The 23,812-nt window shown below is 41.2% G+C and overlaps 1 protein-coding gene across 1 annotated transcript; it reads left to right on the top strand.

The window, feature by feature from the left end:
- The first annotated feature begins 11,396 nt into the window (after positions 1-11,396).
- Positions 11,397-23,146, top strand: MPC1 (mitochondrial pyruvate carrier 1). Its single transcript, XM_080342241.1, has 5 exons — positions 11,397-11,565; positions 16,920-16,923; positions 19,491-19,587; positions 21,245-21,377; positions 22,114-23,146. Exons 1-5 carry the CDS (start codon positions 11,495-11,497, stop codon positions 22,127-22,129), a joined length of 321 nt encoding a protein of 106 aa, XP_080198367.1. The 5' UTR covers positions 11,397-11,494; the 3' UTR covers positions 22,130-23,146.
- Positions 23,147-23,812: the final 666 nt, after the last annotated feature.

The following is a 23,812-nucleotide window of genomic DNA, read 5'->3' as shown; positions in this document are numbered from 1 at the left end:
CCATTCTTTGTTGAGGAAATTAGTTTATTAAAAGGCTAGTGACTCACCCTCTATGGTGAGGCTGGGTGCTGTTTTGGCTTGGCACACTCTTGCATAACTGGTTCTTCCCATCCTTCAGGTTCTGCAGTCACTGGTAAAAATAGCCACAGTCACAGTGCCTCACACTTTCCCTACTGCAGGAAGAAAGCTTCAGTTTTAATTATAGTCTCCTTGCTAAGGCAGGCAAATGAAGAGTGAGTGATTCCCAGCATATTTACCCAGACTTTCCAATTCTCATGTTACTGTCTGGGCTCTTCTCTCTATTGCAAACTCTGTTATAATCAGTTATTTGCTTTACTTATCCATTCAGGCTAGCTGCTTCTCCAATGCTATAGTCAGTGAGAAGTGTCAAGGTGTGTTTTACCTTAGCATTTGACTTGGACAAGTGGGGGGATTTCAGATGTGAATCTCCACTAACTGCTATTATATTATCTATATTGACCTCAACTGAGTCAGACACAGCAGGAAGGTCATCCCCTAATGCTAGTAACCATGTCCCCTTGAGAACTAACATACTGAGAAAATAATGTTATTAAATTTAAGCATATGAGACTTTTGCTAGAAGCCTAAATTTATTTCACCTGTTAGTAGTAAAACAATTAACCTTTAGGAAGATTAGCTGTTAAAATGGACCCTTAAACACAGAGAACAGAAATAACCATTTCACTACAGAGAAGTAGCAAGTGACCCATCAACTTTTAAACACTCTTGATAGTGTTGATCTTTTGCTATTTGGACCTCTGTTCTTCTGCCATCTGTAGCAAAGGTGAGGATTATTTATTCTGCAATTCAAGTGCAAATTTGTTATTACTTCCTTAAGCCCAGGAATGACAGCAACCTTCTGTGAAGCGCATGTCAGATATCCAGCAGACACATTCACACAACTTGCACAATCTCCAGTTCCAGGAAGTCTTCAAGGGGCCCCATGTTCTTCTGCCATCCAATAGTCTGTGAGGAAAAATACAGCACTGGCATTTGAACCAAGGTGAGTTATACATTAGTACATTCACCAACACATGCGGAAATCATTGGTCTTACACTAACATGACCTTTAAACTCGGTATGTTTTTATAACGTTAATAGCAAATAAAGCCAAGAATATCTCCACTGTGATACAGTGAACAGCTGAAAACAGCCTGAGACAGGCTGGGTGGCTCCCTAGGTCACAGAAGCTTTCTTCCAGATTATGCTTCAATTCAAGTAGGATGGCTAACTGGGGATGATCCATTGCCATTGGCCATATCTTGTACTTAAATGACAGTGCTTCAAGTATTCTTGATACTTTCAACCAGTATCACCAACAAGCACTTAACACTTTCAAAAATTGATCTATAAGAATTACAAGAAAAACTTCATCAATGTAGCTGGACGCTTCATCTCTGGCTTTTAAAGGAAAGTGGAAGAAGAGTTTAGGCAGTATATGTTAAAGGTAAGAAAATGTCATGCAAACCCCATCATTCAGGCCTCAAGAGCCATTTTTAAAATGCACCAACTAATGTCACTGGATATACTTAGTGGGTTCAGAGTTCAGATGCAGGGAAAAACACAAAACGCCTGCCATGGAGATGACTAAACACCCTGATGTGTTGAGCTCAGCCTGGAGATGACAGAGAGACAACTTGATTATTGCCTGCAAGAATCTTCATAGGGAGAGAAATCCCAGGTTCTGGAAGCACAGAGAGACAGATCGGAGCACAAAAAAGAGCAAATGTCTGGGTGCAAAGTGCACACAGCTCCAGCTGCAGTTCTAAAAGTGAAGCTGGTTATTTGTCGGAACAATACCATCAAAAGAGGGGTTTTCTGTTCCTCTCAGTCACTTTCAGTAGATACACCATAAGAGACAAAAGGTTAGTACAGAAGCAAGTGGAAGACAATAGTCTTCAGTAATCTGGAAATCAATTTAAATTCTATTATGATCTCTTTTTGTCTGAAATATGACACATATTTATATCACCCTACCACAAGTAGTCAGCAGCGAGTTTCCATCGGATTGATGGATGAACTCCTGAGATTAATTTGAATATTGTTAGGTCACAAACAACCGGAATAATCAATTTCTCTGTTTAAATCTGTATCTTTACTGTGGTATATGTGGACAACCTTTGCTGTCTTCAACAATATAGAATACTCCTCTGAAATTTTATTATATTTATGACTATCTATAATGTTAATTTAGAAAACCCTGTTTCACACCATTGGTGCAATATCGTTAAAACTTGTAGCAAGACTGGGTAAATGGTGTTACCTCAAAAAAAGTAAACAACTCACTGCTTTAAAACCAAAATAGGTTGCTAATAGCATTACTAGTGTACTAATCCTGTGAACCACAGGAGGGCATTAAACAAGCAGATGTCAAACATGAGTGAAACTTTACAGTAGAAAAAGACAAAGAACATTTTAATCTTCAATAAGATCTCCAATCAGTATTAAGCTTTAAAAGGGTGAAAATTAGACCACAAAACCTTGAATTAAAATTTTCAAGGCCTGGAGCTGAGTGATGACTTGTGAACTGACTTCATGCAGCTTGTACCCCAAGATAGAGAGGCTGCAAGATCCTAATCACAGTATGCTGAGTATTAAAGAAAAAAAGAAGAAAAACAGGAAGTAAATTATCAATAACAAATGCAAATGCTGTTCATAATAATGCATAGCAACAATGGAAGAAGGTGCTTTTCCAGGGGAAACACCACCCCACTTCCTCCTCAGCTTCAAGATTGTAAATGTTAGCAATTCCCACAGGAACTAGTTTTGGTAAATCCTAAACACTGAAGATCACATCTAGTGAGAGTTGTTCCACCTCTGTGACAAACATTGCTGGAGCAGCTTCCCTGAGGTATGATGTGGCAGAGATTTGTGCTGAGCAGCCTGTCAGTATGGAAGTGCTGCATAGCCACTCCCGTCAGGGTGACCTGTTGCAGAGTGACAGTCTCTCTTTTTAGCCCAAAGAGCCTTCACAAGAGCTTACACAGTTGGAACCTTGTGTCATGCTCCTGAGAGGTGGGATGTCTGGGTCTGACCAAGGCCAGTCTGAGGAAGGAGCTAATGGAGTTCCCTGCTCTGATCTGCAACACTCTTGGCAAGTACTCGGACCAGAGGGTTTTCACGTGATGCAGAGATGACGATCACACTGCCTCGTCCTGAGATTTCCACAGAGAGGAAGGAGCTGCTCTCCACAGGGTGTAAAAATGTACTTCTGCACAGCCTTCAGGAGGGACACTCTTGGCAGAAATAAGAATCTCTACTCCAAGTGCCCTCTTGGTTAGGTTTTGTTGAGCTTCCTGCTCAGTGCGAAAGGTCTGGCTCCCACGCTGGCAGGGCTCACCCTTGCCTCCTCACCCACACAGCCAAGCTGGGTGCGCCAAGCAGATGCTGCAGCCCGCTCCAGGTGCCAAGGTTCAGCAGCTAGGTGCTGCATGGCTTTTGGATATAGGCTCGTGTATTTAACTGATAAGGCTCTCAGTGTGAAAAACAAGATATCTCTTGTAGAAAACAAGATAGTCCCCATGAACTGAAGCTGTAGCATCACCACCTAACATTAATGTTTATTGGAAAGATGAATACCCACACAAAAGATAGCCTCAGAAGTCTGTGCGGCACAGTATTTCAAATCTTTCTGATAAGAAAAGGACCCTCACTACAGACTTTGGAAGTTGTTTTTAACCACCCATCTCCCTTTTGCACGTGCACATTTGGGTACATGAGTAAAATGCATCTATTTTTTAAAAGTACACACACTTGAATCAGTACTTGTTTTTTTCCTGTTAGAACTTGTCTAAACCCAAATGACTCCCTGTTCAGTCCTGAATGGCCTTGTAGAAGTCCACCAGGACCTATTGTTTATTTCACTCTGATCCCTGTAGCTTTGGAAGGGACTTTGGCATGTTTACCTTCCTTACTCATCTTGTATGCCCACAGTTTGTTTATCCACTGTAGTCTACTGAAAATTCCACTGTTTCTTTTAGGTAAAAAAATAGGCCAAAGGTGATTTCAGGGTCCCTACCTGGATATGCATCACCAATTTGAACAAAGACAACCTTTGGCTTCCTCTTGTAAGTCAGGGGCACTCAGTGAGTGGGAGAAATCTCAGTCCACTCTCAGTCCAGAAAGACTGATCCTAACTTAAGCAGATTTGACACCACTGTCAATACTGTAATTAGACCAAAGTAAGCCCTGGTATAATCAGGCTTTCTGGCTTAAGCGTGCTAATCTGCCTTTTTTTTTTTTTCTAAATCTAGCCTACCAATATTTATGTTCAAGGTTTTCTAGTGGCCATAGTTTGGGCAGTTGTTCTTTAACAGTCTGGAAGATGAGAGAAGCACAGAATTGTACTTTTCTGCCAGGAACAATCCCCCCACTCCTGGCCATCCTCCAGCCTCACTTGGGTTATTTAGGCTGGAGAGAGCCAAGGTACCAGGAAAAAAGTATATTTAAATATGATAAGTGAATATGTTAGTACGGAAACATGCCAGGAGCCTATATTTTTGTCATATTCTACTAAGATTATATTTATTCATCTCAATGAAGGCCCGTGAGTCCTGAGAAAGGCTTACATAGCTAAAATGACTGTCATTAATTAACAGTGTGTTTCAACTTCGACCCCTTCACTTTCTGCCATCAGTCAGAACCTTGATTTTAGGCTCTTCCTTAAACCCGTGTGACATTTTTTTGTATAAAACACTTTAAGAGGGACACAGAAAACTTTGGAGAAAACCTGTGACTATCTCTCCTCAAGCAATACAAGGGTTTCAGCACACACTTTGCAAGACAGTAGTGGAAGAAGTAAGCCTCCTCAAAACCTTACTTGAGATGTTCATGCCACATCATTGATCCTCCTTATGCAGAAAAAGGAAATAGTTTTTCAAAATAGAATAGAAAACTATTTATACATTTTAAAAATCCTTTTGGATTCATTGCCAAGGCAGGTTTTCCATAGTGAGGAAACCAAGCCTGTGTTGCAGCCCACTTCAACACCTGCTAGGAGGTGCGGCCTGTCAAGTAAGCACTACCAGCCCTCCTACTCTGGAGGTAAAAATTAGAGCAATTGCATATATGCCATTTAACTGTAAAAGAATACTTTCCTAACTGAGTAGAGGAGAATTTTGTAAGGCGGTGTTACAATAAGAGGCTCTCTAACCCCAGCTGACCCGATTTAGCAATATAAAGTACAGAGTTCACCTGACTGAACAAGCAGCCTCATCCCTTCCTTCCCAAACAAGATAATCATCAACAATTGCTTCAAGGATACCAGCAATGCAGTGGTGTAATACCAGAAACAGCAGCTGGTGCTTCTTCTCACATGGATGTGGGGGCATGATTATTAAAAAGCGATCATTTATTATAATAATTTCTTTACTTAAGAAAATTTTATAAGTTAAATGCCAAATACTGTTATAAAGGTCTATTTTAATCACTATGCTCTTGTAGCCCAGCATCTATATCTGCATTACCAACTGGAAATATAAGTAACTTGTGAATAAACCCATTAATTGGATTTTTTCCCCGTGTTGTAAATACTCATTTATTTTAAACAGCCCTAGCAATATGGTGTTATATTTAAAAAAAGAATCTAAAATAATTTCATTTGACGCATTATTAAATATGTAAACTGTAGAGATGAGCTTCAGCCCAGAAAAAAGATCTTAAAACACTTGAAATTCATTCAGTCTTCATGACAGTAAAAACACAGGAGGATATAGCCATCACCACTGTGGTGAGAAAACACACCCTTAGGAACAGTTGTACTGTAAGCTTAAATAGGTGAAGATACTGGTTTGGGGTGGGGTTTTGTTTGTTGGTTTGGGTTGGTTTTGTCTGTTCCCCAACTCTCAGGGCCTGGAGCTTGTAGCCAGCCCAGCAGTGGGGTGCTGCTCTCACCCTGCAGCAGTGGCCCCAGCTCAGCCAGGCCATGTCCTGGGCACGCAGGGACTGCACCCACACAGCCCCACTGCACACCCGAGCACCGCTCTGCCAGAGCGTTGCTCTCTGCTTCCCTGACTTCAGGCATTATATGCTTTTCAGAGCACAGGGCTATCTGTTTCCTATGCACATATGCTGTAGACCATGTTGGGCCAGAGCTTGTGTGACTCCTACATGTAGAGTTTCAGATAACAGGAAAAACTAAGTTAGCAAAAGCTTCAGACCCACCCGACTGTAATCTAATCATGACAGGCAGGCCTTTCTGCGTGTAAGGCAGGGAGAAGCAGTGATAATTGCAACAATTGTCTGGAATGCTGTCTTCTATGCTGACAAAATACTTTTTCTTTGTTACAGGTAGCACCTCTCACTTCAGTTCCTGCTGCCCAGGTGTTGTTTGGCTTGCCAACGATGATTGTTAATTGCAGTAGCTGCTAATTTGCCAGTATTTATGTCTCAGCAATCCAATTTTTTTCCAGATCCATTTTGCATCTATTTTACTTTTCACTTATTGACTTTGTCCATTATAATTCCTGTAATGTAGTGTTCCTCTGGCCATTAACAGAGGAGAGTCTGAGTTTTTCTTGTGGTTTTATAAATATTACGCCATTGCCTTATTTGCAGGTCTTCAGCTGGAAATACATGTTTTTGTTTTGATGCTTGATCCTACTCCAGATCCTACTGAGAACTGCAGATGATGAAATGCCTCTAGCTCTATAATGTAATAATTTATCCTAACTGATCAGATTTTACATAGAAACTATTAATTTCACAAATTATACATGCTGATCTTGTGTGATGGTGTGCCAGCTCCTCAGTCAGTTTCAGAACTGCTACTTGCTTAGTTGTTCTATTTTTCAGCACTGAGAAAAGTATTTCTGCATTTTAGCTCCTTCTAGAGTGATTTAGTTGTTATGCATTTATTTCAGTCTTCTTTAGACTAATATCATACTAAATTCATATTTCTACTAGGATATCTCTACAAACATGTCAGGGCTGACCATGCAGTTTACAGAGATTGTTCATTATTTACATAAGGCAGCTTCCCGAGTTTGTATTCTCAGGTGTTCAATCTACTTCGTTACTGCTGTGTGCTCCGCATGGAATAAAACTCCTCAAACATCGTGCCATCACCTAGGGATAATAAATCTGTAATCAAAGATAAATGTAAGTGTCACATCAAACTGTGCTCTTGCTTGGGTCCATTTGATATTGATGGCTGACTAAATGTCATAGTCAATGGCTCTACTCAATCTTCTCATCTACCTACCAGATGTTTTGTGTCCGCTTTAATGAACAGCTATTTCATTACAAGGTATAAGGAGGTTGTTATAGCAATACATCTTCTCTTCCTATTTTTCTGCAACAGCAGGGAAATAATAACTACCTCTGTCCTGAGGACATAGTTTCTTGAACATCTTGTTTAATTGTTGCTCCCTTGTCTGTCATACAACACTCCAAATAATGTTTTCCTGCAGTTCCTTTCACAGCTGAGAAAAGGTAACATCATTTTCTCCTGCAGATGTTTGTTAACAGTTATATCAGATACATCCTTTAGAACTGACTTCATGTCTTATGCCAGAAGCATAACTACTGCATAGCACAAGTAGATTGTTCTGCAATGTCTGTAACACATTTCTCTTCACTGGTTTTATTGCTAGACAGGTAGTACATCACTCTTTCCCTGATGGGGACATGCATGTGCCTGCAAAGGCATGTGAAGAGGAAGAAAGAGATGACCTAAAAGGAGAATAATTGCAGACTGCTCTACTGCTTTACTCAACAGCTGGATCTGAAGTCAAGTCCTGATCTACAGTTCTGGGATGTGGGGAACTGGAAGGGCCATACCTCTCCCACAGCTGGACAGAGAAATGGGGAATGTTGGATATGAAGACTCCCTGCTGGGGGAGACACAGTATTCATTTGCTAAACAGGCCCATCATCCAACAGCTCACCTGCTCACAGAGACAAAATTCAAGATACTGTGAAAAATTACTAAGGCTCACCCAGCCTTGGCTACCTTAGGTACCTGTCCTTGTGGCCAAAAATGCCAGCGCTAGGTGTGGTAGTACTGAGGAGTTGTGGAACCAAGGCTGAAGGAGCCAGGGATGCTCTTCTCCATCCCGCCCAGCTGCAGGCAGCAGTTCAGGAGAGTGCAGATGTATGCTGGTAGCAAGGGATGATGAGCTGCAGAAGAAGTATCTACATAAAGCCTCTGTTTTTAGAGAGCATCTCATGTAGAGTAACTACTGGACAACCCTAGAGTCTACCTGCTAAATACAAGGAAGGGAATTCAAGCGTACCGGCTTGATAATCAGAGGCACAAGGCTAATGATAAGCAAAAGCAACAGGAATTCCAGGAAAAAAAATCCCAGGAAATGGCAGGTAGGGATTTTGTGAAGATAATTTAAGGGATAAAAGACTGCAGGGGTTCTGTCTCTTTGAAGACCAAACCAGGTACAATTACCTGTTCTGACTGGAAGAAACATAGGAGCCATCCTTAGACATATGGGGCTTGGCTTATTCACAAGCACCTAAAAATCAAAAGCGAACATATAGTAAATAGACAAAAGGACATATGAATAGCTGAAAATAAAGAAATGGTGTCAGCCTGCAGATAGAATCAGAAAAGTTAAGGCATGAAATCAGTTTCAACTATCATGGAACATAAAAGACAACTAAAGTTTGATAAAAGCATTAGAAATTAAAAGAAAATAAATTGTAGTCATGTATTAATGCAGAAAGAGTCCACAACAGGTAAGGGAAGAAGTATTATAAAAATAAATCAAAATAGGTCTAAATTCAGCGTGAAAAATTGATAAAAGCATAGTTCAGACCAGGAAAAGAACAGATGAAATGTATTTTAGAAAAAATGTGTGGCAGGACCTAATTGGTGATTATCCTCCAGCTCATGGAGAGGACAGGGCAGTCTAGCACTGGAGAAGAGCACGTGTTTGAAGAGAAGGGGTTAACAACAACCTAGCAAATTACAAGTCTATTTGCCTAATTCTGATATTCCCCAAAAATTGCTAGAATAATTTACTAAACAAACAGATAATGTTCACTCAAGGAACAACATGCTTAAAAGCACACCTAACATGGACTTGTCAGGAGCAACTCATGGCAAATCCAGTCAAATTTCACTATTGAACAGGCTAAAGGGTTAAAAGGGAAGTGGATAAATTGAAGGGGTCTTTTGTATGGCTTTTGATATCCTTATAAGAAACCTAAGAAGTCGTATGCAAATAAAACCACTATAAATACATACAGAACTGCAGCGAAACGAAACTTCAAATCATTGCTAGCTGCTTTTGTTGTGTAACTGGTGGGGCCTGTCACATGTGACTGGTTTCTTCTGGGCACATTTCTAGCTAATGATTTTTCCATTAACTACTTCAAAAACAAAGTTGGATGCTCTCAAAACTAGAGAAGGGCACTGCTCTGCTGGCAAGGCTTTGACTGAGACATTATGACCTTTGACAGGGCTATGCCTTAAAAAAGCTGTGAACAAAAATGGGGTAAGGCAAAGGTTAAAAGATTTAAAAGGTATAGCCTGTGAGAAAATGCTGAAAGAACAATGCCTTCCAATGAAGACAAAAGAGGTTTTTTTTCTTTTCTCCATACATAGATTCAAGAAAAAAAAAACTGGTGAATTTTCAGTAAAGGAGAATCAGGCTATACCTCTAGGTAAAACTGCAGCTACAATATTAGTGACTGAGCCTGGCCATATAGGATATGTGGAATATATATTTTGTGGAAAATATATTTTGGAAATTATTTCCATAGACCTTGCTTCTGTTGGTGGAAGTTGAATCAACTAGAAAAAATGATTCTTTGAGACCTCGTTCAGATTCACATTGCTGTTTTTAAATGAGGAGGCTAAAAAGGCCACAGAAATACGTTGGGCTGCATTTTGGCTTTCCATAATGCACTATACCAAAGGGATTAAAACTCCTTCCCCCAGACAGAAAAGCTGGGGGTGGTTGTGGGGTGTCACGTCATATGCTGCAGACAAAGGAGAGGCTGTCTATACACAATGCAAACCTGCTGCTCTCTGAGCAAGCAATCAGAAGGACGGTGCAGAGCTCTTTCTTTTTTTTTAACCCAAGATCCTGCAGGGAAGAGGGAATCAGAAGGAAATGAAGCAGCTGTGGCCTCCAGGACTTCTGGCAGTGTATGTATGTCCCAGGCTGCACTCTCAGCCCAGTTCTAGACTGTAAAAACTGAGGCTGCAAGTCTTTGGAAGGCAGAAGAGATAACCACCAATTTTCACTATCTCTAGCGCACTGAGCAAAGATAAAAGAAGTAATTCACATGTAGGTGTTTGTTTGTACGGCCCAAATTTTATGAAGATGGTATTAGTAGGCTTAGAGTTTATCTTCCCTTCTAAATAAGCAACCTCTGCTCAGGTATGAAATAGAAAGTACTACAAAGAAATGTGATCTTGTAACACTCCAGGTACAGAGGTAAAGGTTGAACTGTTGCAGTGCTCTGTCATAACCCTGTACTCACAACTCCAAAAATTCAAGGCCCTGGACTCTTCAAAACCTCATAGGATTTATATTAAAAAAAAAAAAAAAAAAAAAAAAATCACTGAAAAAACTACTGTGGGACCTCATACTTCTGCTCCATGCGCGATTGACATATTTTTGTTTCTTCGGCCATCTCAGCCACCATGAGGAAAACACCGTTCGTTGGAGAGGAAGCAGAGACTCGCCCCTTCACCTCCCGCGGGGCTCCGGCTGAAGGCGAACGGCGAGGCAGACTCAAGTCTGCCGTTGGACTGGCAGCAGCTGACGAGGGACCCCATTCCGCCCCGTCCTCACGGATTTAACTGCCGAGACCGGCGCTGCTCGGCACCGGCCCTGAACGGGCACCCGCCCTGCACAAGGCCGACCCCACGCAGGCCGGGGGCAACGGGCGTCTGAGCGGCAGCACACGGGCAGAGCGTGCCGGGGGCTGCGGCCGCACACCCCGCTCGGATACCGCACACCCCGCCCGGACACCGCACACCCCGCCTGCAGCCCGGCAACGACCGTTGCCCGCCCGGCCCCCCCGGCGCCCCTGACACGCGCCACTGATAGGGGCAGAGCGAGACACCGTGGCGGGGTGGGCGGGATGCGCCCCTCAGCGGCCAATGGGAAACCACAAGCCGCCGTCCTGCGGCCAATGGCGGCTGGCAAAGCCGCCGCGCGGCTCCCATCTGCAGGCTGCAGAGGAATGCCGGCAGCCCAGCCGATGGCGACTCCTCGTCGCGCTTTGCGACAATTTGTCCCCCCCCCCCGCTCCCGCCGCCTTGGTTTACGGCAGCCTGCCTTTCCCCTTCCCCACAACCAGCTCTTCGGTTTCGAGGCGCGTGAGGAGGGAGGCGGGGCCGCCGCGACCAATAGGCGCCGAGAGCGCCCTTCTGACGGAGTGGGCGGTGGTGCGTGCGCTGCCGTAAAGTGGGCGCCGGGCGGCGGCGCGAAGGAATTGTCAGCGGCGCCGGTAGCGTCGGTGCGCGAGGCGGGTGGGCTGGGCGTTCCTGCCGCCGAGGGCCGCCATGGCGGGGTCGGTGGTCCGCAAGGCCGTGGACTATTTGCGCAGCAAGGATTTCAGGGACTACTTGATGAGGTGAGCGCCGGGCGGGGGCCGTCGCCAGTTGCCGCACCCACCTGTGCCTCGGGGGCCGCTCCTCGCTGACCGAGGAGGCTGAGGGACCGGGCGTCCCTTCCCCAACCGCCCGTCCACTCAGTCTCGGGGCGCTTGGGACGGCGGTGTCTGCGGCTGCCTGACAGGAGGAGGAAGGGCAGGCACCGAACTCTTCTCTTTAGTGACCAGTGACAGAACCTGAGGGAGTATCAGGAAGATGTGCCAGGGGAGGTTTGGGTTGGACATCAGGAAAAGGTTCTTCACCCAGAGGGTGCTGGAGCACAGGCACAGGCTCCCCAGGGAGGTGTCACGGCCCCGAGCCTGACGGTGTTCAAGAAGAGACTGGACAATGCCCTCAGACACACGGTGTGAACTGCGGGTTGTCATATGCAGGGGCAGGAGCTGGGCTTGATGATCCTTGTGGGTCCTTTCCAACTCGGAATATTCTGTGATTTTTATGGCCTCTGCCGGGCTCGTTCTCGCCAGCGGTTGGGGGGGGGGGGGGGGGGCGGGGCGAGGAGGAGGCTGGCCCGGAGATGCCAAGGAGGTACCAAGGGCGGCGAGGCCTGAGGCTGTCAGGGCTGTCAGTCTCACGCCCGCCCCACCCCCGGGAGACCGGGCTTGACCTTGAAGCGAAGCCACGCGGTTTGAAACTGCGGCCGCAGCTGCGCCTCTCGGTGACCTTCCCGTTCCTTCTGACGGCTGTGATGGCCTGCGGCCTGTCCCAGCCCCGAGCGCTGCCCCCCGGCAGGCGGGTGCTCGCTGAGGGGGCAGCAGTGGCAGCAGCCACAGGAGCCGGGGGCACGGACATTCTGACTGCTGCCTGCAACAAGGGCAGAAAGAGCTTTGCTCGGTTGTGGGCGGAAGCGAGCTTGGTGACAGATGCAGTCTTAAGATCACTTACTTAAACGTCTTCAGATATTTAAATAGGTACTTTTCTCAGAGGCTTGTTAAAGCTACACTTTCATGGGAATGTGGCTCAGGGCACCTTCCAGACAGCTGAATACTTCTTTCAAGCTTCAAGTTTGTGTGCTGTGCTAAGGGGTATGGCACCTTGAACTGAAATCACAAGAATGCTTCAAAGATACAATTGTGGCACACTTGCTTAAATCTGGTTGAACTGCTTTTATATAGGAACTGTCTCAAGTAGGCAGGTTGAAGTTGTCTTGGCTGGCAAGCAGTTTGACAAAACCAGACAAATAAAAATGGGTGCTTCTAATAAAGGTTGTTGAGCAACTTTTCATTATAGCTGTTGCTTGCTATTCTACCTACATCTATTGCAACTGATGTTTGATGTTGAGCAAGCAAGTAGGAGGACATCTGTTTATCTGAGAAACTTAGTCTTTGTCAAGGTAGCAGGAGATGGTGTAAGCCTACATGGAGGGAGGGATTGTAATATAAAGACTTGGGAAGCAGAAGGGGTTTTTTTTGGCATTTGCAAAATCAAGTCCCACAGAAATCATGAGGCAAAAAGATGAGTAAAATCTGAGAAGGAAGAGAATAGCCTTGAAGTGAAATGATGAAAGGTCAGAGCAGGACTCTATGTGGATTCCTTTTGAAAGTTTTGAAGATACTGTTTAAGTTTGATAGATGCATTTTAATGCTAACATTTAGCTTATTGTACCAGAATTCATGTGGTACATATAAATGGCCAGTGAAACAGCAATCAGCTTCTTAATTAGAAAAGCAAAGAAAAATCTGGAGGAGATAACAACTGCTTCCTAACACCACCACAGTTACTTGTGGGAAGTATCTCTACTAAAGACTGAAAAGATAGCTTTTCCAGCTGTATTTCATCCTAATTCTAGTACTGAAATAAGCTATCTAAAAAGAGCATTCCCCAGGATAATACTTTTGTGGGATGGGTTCTGCTTTGTTGTGTACAAAGTTACCTGCTTATTTATATTTCTGTTACTGGGTTTTTCATGAAGGACTGAAGTCAGCTGCTCCATCTGGTATGGCCTTTCAGCATTGTTCCTGTCTTACTAGGAGATGAGTGTCTAAGTTGTTGGCTTGGAGTTCTTTTTTAGTTATATCTCTTCACATCCCTTCCTGTAGGCTCTTGTTTCCCCAGGCTGCAGAACTCTCTCCTAAAGAAGATTCCCTTCTTGCCTTACTCACAGACTAAGAGTTTTCTCAAAGCTCTGAGACTATGGTATCTGTTTCGAAAATCAGCAGCTAATCACCGCAGTGAAGCAAGGCTTTATAGAAGTTAAACTTGTTTGTGGGGGAAGGTCGAATTTAGATGTTATTTGTGATACCAGTGTTGTGTTTTAAATTGCTTAACCCTAAGTAGAATAACTGAAGTTACCCAAAATGGTGGAATTGAGTGTTCTATTGTTATTACTTGGAGCAATCAGAATTTGCAGACATCTATCGGAATAAGTAGTTTCAGCTTCAGAACTTGAAAACATGAAAGCAAGCATCATCAATGCACGTTGTTCTTCTCAGGTGGTTATATGTGGCATTAGGATTGCATTGCATCAAATGTTAGCTTTTGGATCTTGCACAAAGAAACAAGATAAATTACTTTAAAAACTGTCATAAATAATTAAATGTGTTGCCAGTTTTTCACATTTGGCTTCTTTCAATGGTAATTAACAGGGTCTGAGTAACTGTAAATCATGTAAGTATAGATTTACCCTAACCATGTCTCAATGTTTTAAAGCGAGCATTGTAAGTGATAGGTAGACTTTTCCTGCTTTGTTTAAAATGCAGCAGTAATGTTAATTTAAAACTAGCTGACTAGCATATGAAAGGTTGGTAGCTCTATACATTGTGAACTTGAAGTTGCATAATTTTTTTCTGTATAACCTAAAAATGTTAGCTATAATATCACTGAAGTTGTATTATCTGAACCACTGATAGTAGGCAACTGAGTCATCCTCTTACTTCCTATCCTAAAGATTTAAAACAATATCTTCTGAAAAATATCTAGTAAAACAGCTTTCTCCTCTCTTGAGAAAGCCTATAGGCCACTCATGACAAGTTCTGGCATCCTCTTCAGAAGTAATCTGAATTACTTCAATCACATAATGAATCCCAACGTGTCTCAAAATCTTCTGGTAATAGAAAAATAGGAATGGAGACTGCCATCTTTTGGGGCACTTCTGAAATGTGTCTTCCTGATGACTCAGCAGTAATGCAAATGTACTGACCCTGTTAACGTAGATGGCTTTGAAATACATAGTTCATTCCCTGTAAAGGCTGAGCACTTATGTTGAAGTCAGCTGTCTAGGACCTTCCTTTCAATTGACATGCACTTCAAAAGAGGTAGCATCAGTAGTATAAATAGAATTAGCTGATCTTTAGTTCTCTTCATTAGTAAATCTTTAAACAGAAGGATGTAAGAACTTTTAAAAAAGTCCTCTACTGGTTTGTGCCAGAGATTGAAGAACACAGTACCTGCTGGTTTTTGTTCTGTATGCTCCAAGAACTAAACGATCTGCCTCTTGCAGAAGGGTAATACTCTTTCCATTTAGGGGATGGCAGTGTGGGGGAAGCAAGTAGTGACAGTTCATCTATATTTGCAGAATTGTCTCTGGCCTATTAATATCCTTATTGCTGGTATGAAGAAAACACCTGCAAAAACTTTGGAAAAATAAATCTTCCCCAATATCACCTTTTTTAAAATGCATTGTAGTAGAAACATGGTATTGATCAGCTGATGGTTCCTCTTCTGGTGTCTAGATACTTACACAGAAATTAATGAGTAAATCCAGCAACTGTTGTCCACAGTTCTGGGAAGTTTAATACGAAGTGTTTACTTTGTCAAGGGATTGGAAAAAAAACCAAAACGTTCTTGGAAACTCCTAATTTGGAGTGGTGTCACTTCAGGAACAGATGCATTCACTTGCCATGGTATCCTTACTATTAAATACAGTGCATTTGTTGCAGCTGTATTGGCTGCAGAGATTTGGGGCTGGATGCTTGCTTCTGGAAGCATCTGAATGACCTTGATCTGCACTCCTGTAGGAGCATAAAATTGTTCCAGTCAGCCAGAGCTGTCTACTGTGTTAAAACAGCAGCAGTTTGATTCTATTTTAGGCTTTCGCTTGCCTGAAAACAACTTCCACTTTAAAAATGAAGGCTAACTTCATACTAGAATTAGGATGAAATACAGCTGGAAAAGCTACCTTTTCAGTCTTTAGTAGAGAGATACTTCCCACAAGTAACTGTGGTGGTGTTAGGAAGCAGTTATCTCCTCCAGATTTTTCTTTGCTTGTGGAGACCCATTTTAACTCGTTTAGTTAAGGTTTTATGGAAAAATTGCAGTGTGCACTTGTCTTGTGAATTTCAGTTATTGCTGCAGTTTAGTTAATAAGAAAACAAAGGAAGTTGTTAGACTAGTCAAGGATGCCCTAACAAAGCATCTTGAACCAGCCTGTGGATTGTAACAAAGGCTCACTGAAATGCACATCCAGTGCAATTTCCTAACTAGACCTGACTGTTTCTGTTATTTGTAAAACAGTTCTCTAAGAAGATGGAAATCAGTGTGAGGGGAAGTGACTGCTAGGAAGTGTTCTGCAGCTTGGGGCAGTGGTAGGTGAGCAGCAATCAGTCAGCAGTAGGCTTCCTGTTAGTACCTGGATTCTTGTAAGTCATAATTCAGAACTGAGTCCTATCAGTATCTTTGTTAGAAAAAGAAGTTTTAAAAGTTCTGAGGCATTTTGAAAGGTATAATAGCAAACTATCTTATAGATAAGCTGTTGTCTAGCTTTCATACATAGATGGCTAACTTATTCTGTAAATAAATTGGTACCCATATGATCACTTAAATGAGCCCTATCCACAACCAGAGTGTAATTGCATGTTACATTACAGAAAATGCATTAGCTCATTTTTGGTACAGCCACAGTTGGCCTGAGCTTAGTGACAGTAACATCTCTGGCTATGTTTGGTTTGACCTACTTATGTGGGTGTACAAAGAATTCCAAGAGATTTCTTCAAAGCCTCCACTGAGTAGCTGTAGCTGTTTAGCTTTGTAATGGGCAAACCTTCATTGCTTTTGACATCCTTTTAAACTAGTTGATGTGCGATCTTGGATGCTTTGAAATCTACAGGGGATGAATGTCTTCCACAGACCATATCAGGATTTTTATCTTGCTAGGAAAAAGGTACTTGAGCAGCCAACACTTGTCACAATGACAGCTCTTGAAGGAAACAGCATTTTTAATACTGTTACATTAATCAAGGTTAATGCCACAGCAATTTCCTGCCTTCTGCCTGTCTTTGTGGTATGCTTCTTCATGTCAATTATGAAATAAATGAACATTTTTCTTTTCTTTTTTCTTCCATGTGCTTTCTGAATGGAAAATGATGGTCCACTCAAACAGTACGGTAAGACAAGGGAGGGGACTTCTTGAGGGGAGGGGACTTTCTCCCTAACTTCAGTAACTTGCTATCTTTTTGCCTGCATCTGAAAAGCATGCTAGGAACCTCCAGGGGTGATGCACTAGTAATATTTATTCACAAGTCTGAGGCTAAGGGTGGACGAACATTAGCTCCTTCAGAATGCCATGCAAAGTAATCACTACAAAATTAACAGGCCTTCATTTTCCCCCCACCCCTCAGATACTCTTTGCTAAGGAGATCAGATCAATCTGGGACCCTTCTTCTGCATAGCAACAATACTGGTACATAACCGAACTCTGTCTTATTTTTAATTAGCTTTACTTCAGGCAATTAACGGTACTATGTAACTCACATTACAGACTCTTCTTTCCTTCAGCCTTGGTTTACTACTGAAACTGAGAGTGGATATTTTATTTCACAGTATTGTGAATCATAATGTTGTGGGAGACTTGCTCTTCTATGTAGACCAAAGACAAACTGTGTAGTGTAGTTTAATTCTTATGTGTGGAGACTTGAAAGGGCTGCATGCCTGGAGGCACTTAAAACTTGATAAACATCTCAGGTGGGAAGGTTCCAAATCTACCTCCTTGGTCAGAAGAGGAAAGTTGCTGCTGCAGCACTGCTGGGGTGGGAGCTGATTCTTCAGCTTGTACAGCCTGAAGCAGTCCCTAATCTATAGTGTACCATTTGTTCATGTTCTAATGGCAGGTGAATTAAGTAAAAATGCCAGGTTGACTTGATTTACCTTTCAAAACAGAAGTCACCACTAAGACTCTCAAAGCTGTAGTTGTTTCATAGATTCATAAAAATCAAAACATTTAGAGCCTTAAATATTTATTTTTCTAAAACTACAGTTGTTTAAATGAGATTCCTGAAATGGCTGTAAAAGCCTCACCAAGTACATGTACTGCCTCACCAGTTACCTTTTGCAATCTGCTTCACTGTGGTTGTGCTTGCTGTCTTACTGTGCACATAGTCATGGTTATGTGACTAGACTTTTGTTTCTGGTCTTATTGCCCTTTAGAACTATTTAAATAGCTTCATTAAGGCCACACAATATCATGTATGGTACTGACTTCAGTTTCTGTGAATGTTATTGTTCTATTGCAACATCTTGTGTGTAAGTGGCATTATAGGTACATTTCTTTATGCTAACTGTAGCTGCACAATGTAAATACCATGTAGTTATGCAATTCTTTTCAGTAATGCCATAATCTCTCTGATGTGCTTGAAGGCTCTAAGCATTACAGATGTCAATTTCCCTATCAGTAGGAATATAGTAAATGCCTTTATTGTAGTCTTCAAAATGCTTTTAATATAAATCTGAGTTTGGATAAAATGCACATTCTGTAGGCATTTGCGTAAATACTACATTGTTTCACATATTGCACTATGGCTGAACTACCAAACAGTGTGTACAACTTAATCTCAACTTTTTTTTTAGTTCATTTTCTTGTATTGCAACCCAAATCTGCAGGAAACAAGTGTGACTTAATTTTATTGTAGTGTTACAAGCTAGTATCCAGGCTAGCAAGAGTATCTTAGAATTAAAATTGCAAGAAACTTGAAACTTAAGCATCCCCTGACAATTCCAAATCATTGTAATATCTGCAGTATTATAGTTAGGGGAAGTATAAAAATAATGGGTATAGTTGGTATCTGCAAAGCTTTTTTGTTGCAAAATGTGTCTCTTGCTGTATCTAGCCAAATTACTTTTGATCATCCTTAGTTTCCCATTAGGAGAAGCTGACCCAAGTACTGCATGCATCTTGTGCAGAAAGAGTTCTTTCCACTGAAGCCTTGTTACTTCTAACAGTAGGGGAAATTAGATTTAATGACACTATTTGCTTCAGTTTGGAGTCTCTTAGATGATACCCATCAAATGGAGCTCTCATCAGGTTTTCTGACTTGATTCTTTCCACTTTTTGTTTCTGTTTCTATCTATGTACACACCTGTGCCTAACTGCTCTACTCTTATCTGTCTAATCACTGAGCTTTAGATAGTCACTAAGTCGTTTCAGCAATTGCAAATGAAGCTCTAGGTAACAATTTCAAAGAGACGGTAGAAGCACACGGAAGAAGACACTTGCTGAGCATTTCTTCATTCAAACCATAACATGAAAACAGTTCCAGTTCTTCACTTCAGCAAGTCCTTGTGCTTCATTATATTTTTGAGGAGCCTTATTTGAGAGATGAATACTAATTCTCTGCACAGAATTGAGCTGTAAAACTGAGGTTATTATATGACTATACCAATCAGACTGCTTAATGATGGTTGAGGCATAATTACACAAAGCTGTTTTTTAACACAATAGTTCCTTTCCAGTTGCAAGAAGATGCAGAGTGGGTTCCTTTTCCTTCCCTCCTGAAGACTAGATCCTGCTAAAAGAAGGGTTTAGTTTTTCTCCCTTACATCAACAGTAGTCTCTGCCTTAACTTGGAATTTTACCCTTAATCCCATCCTCTGAAGCTTTGCATGGCTAAGGGAGCCTGTATGAATATTGCAGGAAGTCTGAGTTTCTGTATAACCTTATTTTTTTGCCTCTTTACAGCACTTTTGGGGTCCAGTTGCCAACTGGGGACTTCCTATTGCTGCTTTTAATGACATGAAGAAATCTCCAGAAATCATTAGTGGCCGAATGACATTTGGTAAGACCTGAGACAAACTTCTTGTCAGTAAACTGACTACAGAACACAGATCCTGTCCTTCAGGAGGTGATATGTTTTTAGTTGTTGCTTAGTTGCTTTAGTTGCTTGCAAAGTTGTGATCAAAGCAGATACAGATATCAAATATCTTGTTATATAACTTTAGAGGCCACTTAAAAATTGAGGTACTGAAAAGCTGCAGAGCTTTCTTTCAGAGGGCTTTCTAGTAATTCTTGGGGAGGGAGGTGGGTCTTGAGCAGTTTCAATCACCAGACACACTCCTAAAGTATTGGTCTTTTGGTGTTACACTACTGCATACACTGGTTCAGAATGCATCTCTACACAACTTTATTCTTTGTATCAAAAACAATGATCCCTTGTGCATAGTGTGAGACTTGAATAGCAACAGTGACAAAGTGAAGAAATGGTAACACTTGGTCTGCAGGGTGCAAAAAGCAGCTGAGGGAGGTTAACTCCTTGCAAAGTAGTTGCCTGTGAGAGGCTAGTATGACTTCTAATGGAATATTGTGAGAATTTATTTTTAAATGCATAAGCAGTATTTTTTCCACCTTTTTTGGAACACGTATAGCTTTTGTCTAGATGACTATGTCTGTATTTCATTGTTCAGATACTTCTCTAGGATTATAAATCTCATAGCTTTAATTTATTAGCTTAATTTTGGCATTATGTCTCTTCCTTAACTCAGTTAATAACTTAATTCTGACTAATTCTTCTCCCTAAAGCAAAATACTGTTGGGTTAAGGAAACTTACAGCCTCATGCTCAGTAGGTTCTGCTTAGACTAATTCAGCCTCTTAAACAGCTTCCTAGGGATGAAAGACCAGTTTTAATAGTCTCTAGTATAGTTTTGCAAATAGCGCTTTGGTGGCAGCTACCCAGCTCCATAAAGTTAAGATACTTTTTAAATTTTAGTAAGTATACATATGACGGTGTGTGTACAAATGGATTGCTCCTATCTTTTAGGCTCTGTACCTTTAAACAGGCTGTTTTCTTGAACAATTAGTTTCCTGATATTTTTTTTCTTTAAGCCTGTCAGTAAGCTAAAAATGAACTTTGCAAAACTAGTGACTCAAGTTGTAATTTCTTGTATTTATATGCACTTATGGCAGGAGAGTAGATTACAATTTTCTTGTCTTCCTGGAAAGCAGGTAACAAAGCTTTATGCTCCTGAATGTTCATGGTTTCCTGGGGATGGAAACTTCTTTTCCCTTAATGTCCATTTTAGAATGTTCCCAATAAGAACTGTAAGTAATTAGTGTGTTTAAAAATACTCTGTCCTAGAAATTGTCAGAATTGTACAAGATAGGCCATGTCTCACTGGGCTTAACTCTTATTCTCTGGCTGAGATAGTTTAGGCAATAAACTAAAAAGGCTTCAGTTTCATCACAGGAAAGTGTATGAGGAAAATGAGTTTTTGTGGAAAGCTGCTGCTCTGCAGATTTTTCTTGTGTAGCAAAAATTAGCACTGTTACATATTTTCCTGCATTGGATCCTCAAAGTGGGCTAATTTGTAGGATTATTGGAAAAATCAAAAGCAGTGATAAGCGTTATACTTATTACATTCCACTAGTATGAAAATTAAGCCTCAATAAAAAGCAGATATTAAATAATCTACTAACAATAACTGTTATGTTTTGCAGCACTGTGTTGTTACTCCTTGACTTTCATGAGATTTGCCTACAAAGTGCAGCCAAGGAACTGGCTACTTTTTGCATGCCATTTCACTAATGAAGTTGCACAGCTTGCTCAAGGAGCACGACTGATCAAATACAGGCAAGTCACGCTTTAAAAAGGGGAAGTCAAACTGATGGTTTTTGGAATACTCTGGTGGCTTTTTACCTGTGGTGCAACTTGTTTAACTTCAATACCTTTTGCAAAGATTAACAAGCTTTTTGTCAGGAGGCTGACTATGACTTGTTGTCTTGTACCTCCTTTAAAGCTTCTCAGGGGTGTACATAGAAAAAGCTGAAAACTGTTATAGTCATGGATGTAGACAGGGCTTTCAGCAGCTGCTGGCTATTTTGGGGTTTGTTTCATGTATTATGTTGATTAGCCCACATGTGTCTGTCTCTGTAAGTAACTCCTGAGATGGAAACATCTATAAAACTGGGAAGAGGTGGTACATCTGAAAGAGGAATCAAGCAAAACCTCTCTAAGCTGACTGTTCTGTATATGGGGTAGATCCAACCGAGTGTGAATGAGAAACAGACTGCAAGCAGTCTCACACCCTCTTTGTGTAGCAAGTAGTGCAGACACTGCCCCAAGCAATCCTGAGGAGTCAGGATTCTGGCTTTTTTTATCTTCTGCTCCAAGAAATCTATGTGGAGCAATGGGAAGATGAAGCCTCCTGAACTATAAATTAAAAAAAATGAGACCGAGCAAAACAGCAAGTGGACCTGCCTTTGCTGTCCAAATGTTCTTCATGCCTAAAGTTATATACTTACCCAGTTTTTTTATAGTAATTGCATTTCAATATTCACTCTTACAAAAGCTGTTCTTCTCTTGGCAGGATGGAGAATAAATAAGTATCTAACTTGAAATAAGCCAGGGAATGTGTTCATCCCAAGGGACAACCAAGGAAGACTTGCCATCTACAGATAAAACATTTAAAGATAAAACAAAGACCTGTTATGAATCTAACCCCATCAAGAATCCTCCTACTAATTTTTTATCTTGCCTTTTGAAAAGTACTATTCAGCAATGTATTTAAAGACTTGCTGCCTTACAGGTCCTTAGTAACTACTGTTTTTATAAAGAGTTAGTCATACAAATAACAAGCAATATTTGAAAGCCAACTTTTTTTAATCTAACAGTCTAAAAGTGGCCCATGATGGTTTGACAAAACTTATTTTCAGATCAACATGAACAGAGGCCAGTAAGCAGAACTGTAGTTGGTATCATTGTTCTATGTATTAACGTTCTTAAAAGCCATTTAACCGGGGTGCATTTGTTCCTATTCTGCCTCCTTTTTAACTCAGGCAGTGACTTGCTAACCTACAGGAACAAATGTGTAGATAGGCAGGCTGGAAGTGATCAGCTTTCCCTCTTCCCTTATTGCATGCCTTGTCTCAATAAGGAGACTTCATTAATATACCTTTTTGAGTCACACATTATTTAAAGAAGACTTGGAAAAACAAAATAATAGCACCGATTGAAGGAAGACAATGAAGTCTAATACTGTTCTTTAAGAAGTTCTAAATGGATTTTACTTTTTTTTTTTCCTATTGGTTGAGTTGTTCCAGGTGTATGTAATCCTTATACAGGCAAAAACTTGACTTGTCTGGAGCCTAAGATCTGAAGGACACAAGGTGCCTTTCAGTAGTTTTTGACTTCATTGGGAGAGTGGTTTTCCTGCATGACCTGCCTGAAAATTACATTGATGTAAAGATACAGATGACAAAGAATGTATGTGATGGATTTTCAGTGCAGTGGTTTTGAACAATAAACATGTCCCAAATGGCAAATCCCTTCAACATTTTGAAAAGTTTTGTTTATTATATTGTGATACCAGATCCTGAAGTGAAATTTTAGCATGGAGTGTAATTCTATTAATGTAATAACATGAAGAAAAACAGGCTGGAAAAGTAAATGGTATTATCCTTTGTATGTACTGATTTCAGACAACTGTCCTCTCAATTCTAATACCTAGCACTTCTTTCTCTGCCTTGGCCAAGGAAAAAGGGGTGTGGGTACTTAGCAGGAATATTCATTCTCAGTCATGGTAGGCAGGGTCAAATAGGCTCTCACTATGCAGCTGAGTAAATATTATATATTGTCTTCTAGCAATTACAAGCTAGTCAATTAAAAGACCTGCTTTAATCCTGGGCTGATATTGTGTTCCCTATTACATGATGGCTAAATTTTGTTAACAGGTGTACAAGAAAGAGGTTTATAGGGCATGTCCTACTGGATAGATAAAACTAGTACTGACTGCTACTCATTGCTTGAGAAAAGTTAATCCATAAAGCTGCTCCTTCAGTACTGCTGTCTTGTCACAAAAGTAGTCATCTTCTTTGCTTCCCTGTCTCTTGGAATAAACAAAGCCTTAAACTTCTGTATAAATGAGTACTGAGATACAAGCAGTAAGTATAGTTACCTTATAGTTTAGCACCTTATAGTTTATCTTGTTTCTGGAGATAAAATAACTTATAGGTGAGTCTGATCTTCATAGTTATGAAATGTAGTGTTTTGGGCTGCTCTTGAGCAAA

Source organism: Nesoenas mayeri, assembly GCF_963082525.1.
Source record: "Nesoenas mayeri genome assembly, chromosome: 3".
Classification (NCBI taxonomy): Eukaryota; Metazoa; Chordata; class Aves; order Columbiformes; family Columbidae; genus Nesoenas; species Nesoenas mayeri.
This window is presented reverse-complemented; position numbering and strand designations above follow the sequence as displayed.

Excerpts from the sequence above, each read along its gene's own strand:
- MPC1 (XM_080342241.1), top strand. The coding sequence starts at position 11,495 with ATGGCGGGGTCGGTGGTCCGCAAGGCCGTGGACTATTTGCGCAGCAAG. Across the intron at positions 19,588-21,244 it reads TAGTGGCCGAATGACATTTG|CACTGTGTTGTTACTCCTTG; the intron begins GTAAGACCTGAG and ends TATGTTTTGCAG.